This window comes from Larimichthys crocea, chromosome XIII (genome assembly GCF_000972845.2).
Source record: "Larimichthys crocea isolate SSNF chromosome XIII, L_crocea_2.0, whole genome shotgun sequence".
NCBI classification, from domain to species: domain Eukaryota; kingdom Metazoa; phylum Chordata; class Actinopteri; family Sciaenidae; genus Larimichthys; species Larimichthys crocea.
In genome coordinates, this window is record NC_040023.1 from 20,227,483 (window position 1) to 20,236,683 (window position 9,201).

Below are 9,201 nucleotides of genomic sequence, written 5' to 3' on the forward strand. Positions count from 1 at the left end.
TTTTTTTTTTTTTTTTTTTTTTGTTTTTTAATGAGAAAAAAAACGGAAAATACACATGGACCTCTGTAGAACATAAATGACAAATGTCGAAAATACATGAAAGTGTAACATTAAAAGATCTAAAAAAAAAAAAAAATCAAGCTTAATTCAAGGAAGTCTTCGTTTTCTTAAAGAGATTTCTAGGTCAAATTTACTAAACTCTCTTAAAAAGCACACGACAGTAACAAATTGCTGGTTTTAATCAATACCACGTGGTCACACGCAGGAGCTCGTTCGTGATCTTTGGTCGACTAAAACTAAAAACTGAATTCACGAAAACACGCGAAAGTGAAAGTATCAGTAGTAGACTGAGATCACTCAACAATGAATACACGTGGTCCATTCTCTCAGCAGCCCACCCACTCGGTGCAAATGTATGGCCCTGAATTGTCATCCGACCGCGTGGCCTAATGGATAAGGCGTCTGACTTCGGATCAGAAGATTGAGGGTTCGAGTCCCTTCGTGGTCGATTAGTTTAATTTCGCGTCTTGTGTTACTTACCCCCTTTCTTTCTGTTTGGGAAGCTTTACCACAGGTAATATTGTTTTACCATATTAATACTTAATCTCACAAGTCAGCTACAAAAAAAATTACACGTTCCAATGAACATATAAAACATCAAATATTTCCTTATTTGGTGTAATATATGGTCATGTTGTATTTTGTAACCATCATTATCTAATTTAAAATAAAAAAGGTTAACTTGCATTTATGCACATTTTGGAGTGTTGCAATATACTGGAATTGACGATAACTATGACTGATATGATGTTAATAATATAAATATGATAAATTGTTTCCATTAAAATGATTCTTGTTTCTTTCCATTCTCACCTTGTGGTTCACACTAACTGCAATTACACTTTTGTACATTTATGTTTACAGACTCTGTCTCTACCTCCCTACACTTGTATGTGGGAGTGATGAAAAGAGACAAAACACACAACAAAATTTAAAGATTAACTTGACTTACAGCTTTTCTTTTCTATTGATATGGCGACAATATCATTACTGTGAATTCCCTTGACTACAATATTCGTGTTAGCCTTATCAGTTATCTGTGACGCCTAACAATAATATAACCTAAGCTCCTGATGAGGACAACGGTGCTCAAAAACACAATTTCAAGGGGAGAAAAACGCTGTTCAAAGGGTAAAAATACCTTAACACCTTAGGGATGAACAAAGCCTTATCCTTTCTAATGTTGCACTGCAGCCACTGACTGGGTGTTTAAAGGAGCTATATCTCGCATTCATGCAAGTGTATGTGAGTGCATGTGTAACACTTACAAAACTCTTGGGTCTGTCCACTTGGTCAGGCAAAGTTCTTCAATGATCTCATCCTCATCCAAAATCTTCAGCAAGGAATCCTTAAAAACTTGTATGTCCGTCTCCAACTCTGATAAACTGTCAGACAAGAGAGATAAGAGGGAAACTTAGAGAAACTATACTTACAAACTATGTCAGAGTATATATATGTGTGTGTGATTTACCTCTTGCTGTTCTGCAGCAGAATATGAAGTTTACTTCTGTCAGCAGAAAGGATTTTAGGATCTACGAGGGATTCCAACGTGTCCAATATCACTGGTTCAACATCATTTAGCCGAGCTTGTAGAGTGTTTACCTATTAACACAGATACATGGAGACGCACGTACGTGCAAGCACATTTCACTTTCACACTCTTGCAACAGAGTCTTACATAGGTCCTTCATTTACAAGCAGGTTTTATCTAGGTTACAACATACTTAAACACACACATAGTGTTCATGTAATCTGCCTCACCGTGTGCTGCAGTATGGCCTCTAGTGCTCTGAACTCAAAGGGCAGAGAGTGTGTCTGCGATGCCAGCTGAGAGGCCAGGTCCATTACCAGCCAACGTTCCAATCCAAGACCACGAAAATCCAACACCAACAGGGACTGCGGGGTCACGATGGCCTTCAAAGACTGTGGAGAATCAGAGGGAGTTGGGAGTTTGAGTTTTTCTGCTATGGAAAACACTGAAGTATTGTACTTTGATCCCTGATATTAGATACAAATACTTTCAGGATAATAATTTCAGGATAATCATCAAAGACTTCAAGATTGAAATGACTTGAACATTAATTGCAATGGAAGCAAGGCTTTTTAGAAGTTGTTTTATCTAAATGTAGTGTGCATATGTGTGCATTTTCAGCTGTGTATGCTACAGTTGGATGACTACAATCCCAATAGTTGACTATGATCTGTAAATATTTGCTTGCTGAGAAGCTCAAATCCACAGTGAGCTGCACCAATCAGGATCAGTGATCAGATTCATGAAACCCTAGTCAGCATTCGCACCCTACCAATACACCCTGAACCCTTTCAGTGTGTCTAAGTGTGCAGAGGAAGGCAGCACAAAGACACAGCTGCAGCAGAGGAAGCTTTCAACACTTCAGGTAATGTACCGGCACTGCTGTGTATAAGTTTAGTTAGGACAATATCAATTACAGAACCAGAGAAACAAGAATCATGCTGTTGGACTGAAATAATAATATTAACTGCAGTCCTGCTTAAGTTTATTTATTTAACAACATTGGTAGTTGTTTGTTTTTACCCACCAGTTTTATACAGAAATACAGTTTCTAGGGCTTTAATGCTTGTCGGGAAAGAAATGTGTAGGTATACAGTATATTTTAAATGTTAGTAAATTCCTAAATTAACAAAAAGAAGCAAAATTTTATATTGCTGTAAAAATGTAATGTAATGCCTGTTCTTCACAATTTCACAGTCTAATAAAGTAAAAGGATTTGTTTTGCCCATGTTATTTTTTGTATTTTAAATTTAAAGTGTGGCCCATTAAACAGCAACAAGTCACTATCAAGAGAGAAGAGTCAGACAAGAGAGGACAAGTAAGGAAAAGAGAAAGAGAGAGCAAAACAAAACACACACAAAAAAATCATTTTAGGACGTTAAACTGTTGTTTTCACTTTTTTATTTTATTAAAGCTGAAAACTGATGACTGCATTACTGCTTCAAGAACATCATTCCAAAGTTTTATTCTAACTTCAGGATGGCTATGAAGCTGCTCTGTCTCTGCCTGCTGCCGGTTCTGTTTTGTCCCAATTGGGCCAAAAAACAAAAATGTCTCACGTCTGCTACCGACTGCGACGAGTGCATCCAGTCTGGCCCAGACTGTGCTTGGTGCACCGCACCTCACTCTAACATCCGCTGTAATACTGTGAAGGGGCTGCAAAGAGGAGGCTGCCATGAAAGTTTTATATATAACCCTCAGGGCGGGGTGCAGGTCGTCAAGAATGACAACAAGTAAGCATCCCGGCTTAAAAGGTCCACTATGAAAGTCTTTACATTCATAAACACACCTGTCTTATCAGCTGAAATCACTAACAATACAGACATGAATCAAATTGCCATAAACTGATATGACACTGGTGCTACATTAAAGTGTAATTATTTGACCGAGACCACCATGAACTCTAAAGGTACTGATCTAAACTACTGAACTTCTGCAGCACAGATCCAGTGAGTGCTGAGGCTTTGTTCCTCCAGCCCCAGGAGACCTCCATCCATTTGAGGCCAGGTGTGAGCCAGTCCTTCCCTGTCACTATCACCATGCCTACAGACCAGCCTATCACAGAGCTGACTATGGAAACCAGCCCAGTGCCATCGGGAGTCAACATCACATTCAGTAGCACCGTAAATGGAAACCTTCTGGCTGTACAGGTCAGCAGATCTAAGAAGGGTAAATTGTACAGGACATTAGGAAACACACGTTGTTATTAATAAACCCTCCTTTCTCTAGGTGAATGTTGAGGCTGCTCGGTGTCCCAGTGAGAATGACAACTCAAACCAGATGCAGAACAGGACTGAGCCCTGGTCTGTCAACATCACACCTAGTGGCTTCTCTCAGAGTTTGAAGTTAGAGATAACTTTGGAGTGTGAGTACAACTTCAAAACCATGCTTCAGTCAGTATATGTTTGCATATATTTATCTTGTCTAATGCGATGAATGCGTTTTCTCAGGTCAGTGTGGCTGCATGAAAAGCCGTGAGGAAAAAAGCCTTAGCTGCAGTGGCCGTGGGGCTCTGGTGTGTGGCCAGTGTGAGTGCTACAAGTCCTACGTTGGACAACAATGCCAGACGGAGGCTGAACCAGTTTCTTCACCAAAGGATGAGTTCTGTCGCTCAAGCCCGAATGCCCCGGTGTGCAGTGACAGGGGGAAATGCGTGGACGGTTCCTGTGAGTGCGACAACCGAGTAAACCCAAAAGAAAGATACAGCGGACGATACTGCGAGTGCAGCAACTTTGACTGTCAGTACCACAACAACAGGTAAAATATTTGATGATTAGTAAGTTAATTGTCCTTAATAGCTCTGTGTACCCTTTTAATTCTACTTAATTGCAGAAATAAACTTTAAAACACTATCTATCTAACAGTATATGTGGAGGCCACGGGAGGTGTGAGTGTGGAAATTGCGTTTGTGATGATGACTGGACCGGTGAAGACTGCGGCTGCTCCATGGAGACGGCTTCATGCAGGGGAAGCCATGGGTATCTGTGTAACGAGCGAGGGTTTTGTCAGTGCGGAGTGTGTATATGTTGGCCACCGTACGTAGGACCAACCTGTGAGAGGTGCCCTTTTTGTTAGCGCTAAGCAGCATGTGGAATGAGTTTGGGACAGGAGCGAAGTACAGGTGAGAACTGGTTGCTTTAAATGCAGGGTGTTATGACACAATTTTATGTCTGAAAGAAATTCATTTCACTTACACTTGATTTTTGTTCAATTTTGTTAATTCAGAGGTTCTTTGTCTATTGAACTCCCCAACTCTCTCCACATCATATTTTGTTGTGGAGCAAAAAAAAGATCATTTAAAAGATTATTAAAGTAGCAGTAGTACTTCTTCAGTCTCAATTATAAAGAATTCTTCCTCAGATACTGCTTCGTTATATTTCTAATTTCTTCTTTCTTGAAAACTCACTACTGTTAACATTTAATGTCAGTTTTCTCAATTACAGAGCAAAAATATACATTTATTTTTCCCAGCAGAGATATTTATATCTTATATATATATATTTTTTGAATGACTGTGTTGTGCCTAAACCAGGAGAGTCCATTGTATTCTGTAAAATGAGGAGCCGTGATGACTCTTGCTTCTTCTACTACAGCTCATCCTCTGGAGGACAGTCGACTGTGTTGCGGGCTTAAGAATATTCTCACAACGAAGTCCATGTTTTCCCAAACTTTAATATAACTAATGTGTTAGTTCACTTGATTCTCAGTTTTAATGTGTTTTTGTTATGTCTTTTAACATTGTAAAATGTCAATAAAATAATCTAGTGCACCTTGTCGTCTTCCTCTTGAAGGAATCATGTCTCATTTACAAACAGGCTGAATACGTTGAAGTTGTAATAAGCAGGAGAACTTGGTTTAAGTGTTTATCATTTTGGTAGCTGTGAAAAGAAAAACTGTTCAGACCAAACCTAATGCTGATTTGGTTGTGAATAGAAATGTCTTGTGTGCGTGTGTGTGTGTGTGCATACCTCCATTCGTATGATAATACAGTTGTTTCTGGCAGTGAGGCTGGTACTGTGCTGAAAGCGAAGGTCTCGGGCCTGAAGACTCAGCTCCTGGCACAGCTCTGTTTTCTTCTTTTCTGTCAGGGAAATAATAATCACAACAGTAAGATGAGCTGGTATTATGGACGCCATCCTATTTCAGTTTTTTTTTCACTTGATATTGAACAGGACACCAAAAGCAGAGGTTAGAACATATCTTATTTACAGCTTTCAGCCATTTAATCATAAACCAGCAATCATCAGTCTCAATGATAACCTTGATTTCGCTCCTCTGATATAAGATGGCAGGCAAGTTAAATTAAAGATCAATAAGATTTATTTTCCAACACTCACCAAATGATGTCACATTCCCCTCTTGGTCAAACTTCATCTGTGAAATAATTTTTAAAAAATCACAGTTATTCAAACTAACAACATTAGTTTCTTCAAAAGCTTGCCATTAAGAACATTTAACTTTGATTTATTAGTAACAACTGTTCAGTAAACACTGAAATGTTTTTGGCTGACTGCCCTTAGTGCATCTCTTACCACAACAAAAGCCGGAGGCACACTGGAAACAGGGGCGTCCGTCACTCTGTGGCGGATAAAGGAAGCTGTTCAAAGAAAAGACAAAGTTAAACCTCATGTAAAGGAAGAAATATTTCACTCACACAGCAAAGCAAGTTGCATTGAGTTTTAAGCACTGCAAATGAAATCACGATGATATTAAAACATGTAATCAGCTACGATTTTGGGCATTTCTGCCTACACAATTTGTTTGAAATAGAGGTTTCTGTGTTTTACTCTGACAAACAGGGTCAGTCTGATTTGTTAGACTGGTTGCAGCAAATATGATGTACAGTGCTTCAACAGATTTAATCAAGTGTGTTCATTTAATGTCAGTGTACACCTCATGTACAATAAATGTCAAACGGATTGTACGCTGAAAAACAGATTCACGTCTAACACACAACATTAGATTATCATCACGCTGCTTCGCCTCTTTTATATTTCAAGATACCTCCATCGGGGTTCAGCTTTGATACAGTGTACATAACGTACAGGAGTATGAAACACATTGTTACAGTAGTTAGAGCAACAAGCATGCAGATGTCTAGAGAGAGGGGAGGTGACAGGTTGGAGTTGAGCCGAGGCTGCTGCAGAGCCAGGTGAGTGACCTGTGCACCGTTACCCTCTACAGTCAATATCTGACAGATATTTGTTCTGGTTACATGAAAACGACATTAAAAGCATGTTTGGTTATTAAAGAGTTGTGACTGAGACGTGTTATGACCAGGGTTCCCACACCTTTTTCATGAACAAATTCAAGCACTTTTCAAGCACCTTCAAGCACCAGTTTTTCCATTTTTCCAGCACCTTTAAATAGGTAGCCTACTAGTTGTGTATGCCATGATGGTCATGGGAAGCACAGCGGTGCCACTGTATGGCATAATAATATGGGTCTAATTAGCATTATTTCATATGGTGGTAGATTGACTGTTTTGATTTTTAACTAATTGTGAATTGGCTTATATTCTCAGCTTGTGAGCGGTGTATTGTGTAACTACCATAGCGCAATAACAGTGACAAATGCCTGAAGGGGGCTAAAGTATGTCTATCAGCAGACGAGTAATTTCTTTTCAATGTGTGGAAACCTTTCACAGCAAGGACCATCACACAGACCCAATCCACACTTACTGCCCCTGTCCATTAACAAGATACATGCTAGTGCTGCTTGATGATCAACCAGTATGCTTTGCTTTGTACCAGCCCCAGGAAGACAAAACACAGACAACAGACACTCATGATTTACTGGAATGTAATGTAAAAATCCACCTACATGTTTCGGCCAGCATGTTGGCAGTCTGTTTATTTTATATGTATGGCTGAGTGTGGGATCTCCATGCTGAAGATCACATCATCTGTCTATTTAAGTGTCAAGCTACGTGTTGAAATAAAGTGTGAACTGGTGAAGGACTGACATGTTTAAAGAATTCAAATTAACTTTACGAAAACACGAAAAAGCATTTGCGTGCAACCACATGTCCACTATTGAATTAATACAACTTTCCCCAAGCAGGGAATGTCAATTTCAGTTGTTTATTAACAAATAAAGTCTACTGTTATTTTTCGGCAGAACACCAAGCGAGTATGATAACTGAGTTCTGCATGTAAAGGCATCGGATCAAGCGCGTAGCCGCTTAGGAAACATATTTGTTTTCTCTTGGTTTATTGAGATAGACATCACACAGATTTCAAGCATTTTCAAGCACTTCACAAAAAAAATTCAAGCATTTTCACAACCTTGAAAACACTGAATTGAAATTCAAGCATTTTCAAGGAATTCAAGCACCCGTGGGAACCCTGTATGACACCGACACATGCTAAGGAACAAACATGTCAATGCTCTCTGTTGGTTTTTAGATGACCGTCAACACACTGGCATCTCTGTCCAGCAAAATCTGTAACAATCGGTGTATTATAAATTGGAATATGAAAAACATATCAAGTACAATCAGTGTTATCAATGAGTAAGATGGTGTCAAAAGTGAACAATGTAAAACCATCTCTCAGTCTTACCAGGCCAGGTGGCACCTCCTTGCAGCAGGTTCTCCTTCCTCCCCGCAGCAGACGGAGATCTTCTGGCCTGACATCCAGACACAGGCGGTGTTTGACTGGAGCTCCTGCTGGACAGTCCCAGCTTTCTGTTTCCAGGTGCCACAGTGTACCTGAGTGCTGTGCGAGCACTGCAAAGCAGGACGGCTCCAGTCCGAGGACTACCAGAACTGAAAAGGCGCTTTGAATAAAAGTTCCCACCTAACATGTACATCCTGCTGCAGGTCATGCAGCCTGCCAGCATCACCCTGTGTAGCTTCATCTCCATCAAGACACAACACACAGACTGCCACAGTGGGTTTGAAGGGCTGATAGTCACAAACCATGAACAGGTGGATGAGCTTTAGCCTCCATGAGAGGTGAAAGAAGGTTACAGGAGGGACAGCATGGACAGGACAGGAGGAGACAGTCCTGCTCCACAGTTACAGCTCGTCCATGACAGACACACTGACTCCTACAGCATGTTGTGCTGCATATCTCAGCTCAGGAGTTATTATTTATTAATATTCGTGCTGACATTAAACGAAAACAACACAAGTCAGTTACCTGCCGCTAGTTACCGGCTTTCCTGAACCAACACACCGGGCTTTGTTTCAGTAGTTGTAGTTGTTGTAGTTGTAGTTGTTGTTGTTGTAGTTGTTGTTGTTGTTGTTGTTGTTGTTGTTGTTGTTGTTGTTGTTGTCCGTGTTAGCATGCTGCATCAAACTAGCACACAGGACACAAGCAAAGAGCGCCGTGCCGGACCATGATGCACCGCGGTGACAGCGTCCGGCTACCGAAGATCGTCTCCAGTGAAGTGAACCACTCTGAGCGGAGAAGATGATCCACACTGTGAGGACAGAGCAGCCAGGAATAAAATGAAAGTACACACGGTGAGACAGAAGTATGAGACAGTAGTTCATGAAATACACTGCAGGTATTATCACTGTTAAGTCAAACGTGCAAACTCATTAACTTAAAATTGTTAATGACTCAATGAGTCATTAATAGGACCAGCTAATGGGTATTTTT

The 9,201-nt window shown here is 40.2% G+C and overlaps 2 protein-coding genes and 1 non-coding gene across 5 annotated transcripts in view; 2 read left to right on the top strand and 1 right to left on the bottom strand.

The window, feature by feature from the left end:
* mrs2 (magnesium transporter MRS2) overlaps positions 1 to 9,018 on the bottom strand; it is an 11,905-nt gene extending 2,887 nt beyond the window's left edge. Inside the window, exons 1-7 of the mRNA XM_010754135.3 lie at positions 8,155 to 9,018; positions 6,124 to 6,188; positions 5,929 to 5,965; positions 5,560 to 5,672; positions 1,822 to 1,983; positions 1,532 to 1,662; positions 1,329 to 1,445 (exon numbers count right to left, since the gene is read on the bottom strand). Coding sequence (XP_010752437.2) covers positions 1,329 to 1,445; positions 1,532 to 1,662; positions 1,822 to 1,983; positions 5,560 to 5,672; positions 5,929 to 5,965; positions 6,124 to 6,188; positions 8,155 to 8,458 — 929 coding nt within the window. The 5' untranslated portion in view covers positions 8,459 to 9,018. The remainder of the gene's footprint in view (positions 1 to 1,328; positions 1,446 to 1,531; positions 1,663 to 1,821; positions 1,984 to 5,559; positions 5,673 to 5,928; positions 5,966 to 6,123; positions 6,189 to 8,154) is intronic.
* Positions 436 to 508, top strand: trnar-ucg (transfer RNA arginine (anticodon UCG)). Its single transcript has one exon. It is a non-coding gene; the product is annotated as a tRNA-Arg (tRNA).
* LOC109142352 (integrin beta-1-like) lies at positions 2,340 to 5,360 on the top strand. 3 transcript variants are annotated; one of them, XM_019275878.2, is made up of 7 exons: positions 2,340 to 2,456; positions 2,848 to 2,909; positions 3,070 to 3,324; positions 3,531 to 3,741; positions 3,821 to 3,956; positions 4,042 to 4,348; positions 4,456 to 4,733. In XM_019275878.2, the coding sequence occupies exons 3-7, from the start codon at positions 3,071 to 3,073 to the stop codon at positions 4,664 to 4,666; spliced, it is 1,119 nt and encodes a 372-aa protein (XP_019131423.2). In that variant the 5' UTR covers positions 2,340 to 2,456; positions 2,848 to 2,909; position 3,070; the 3' UTR covers positions 4,667 to 4,733. The 3 variants fall into 3 exon arrangements, with proteins under 3 accessions (XP_019131423.2, XP_027143089.1, XP_019131424.2); XM_019275879.2 differs by lacking the exon at positions 2,848 to 2,909 and adding an exon at positions 5,185 to 5,360 and having other exon boundaries at positions 2,341 to 2,456; positions 4,456 to 4,712; XM_027287288.1 differs by lacking the exon at positions 2,848 to 2,909.
* Positions 9,019 to 9,201: the final 183 nt, after the last annotated feature.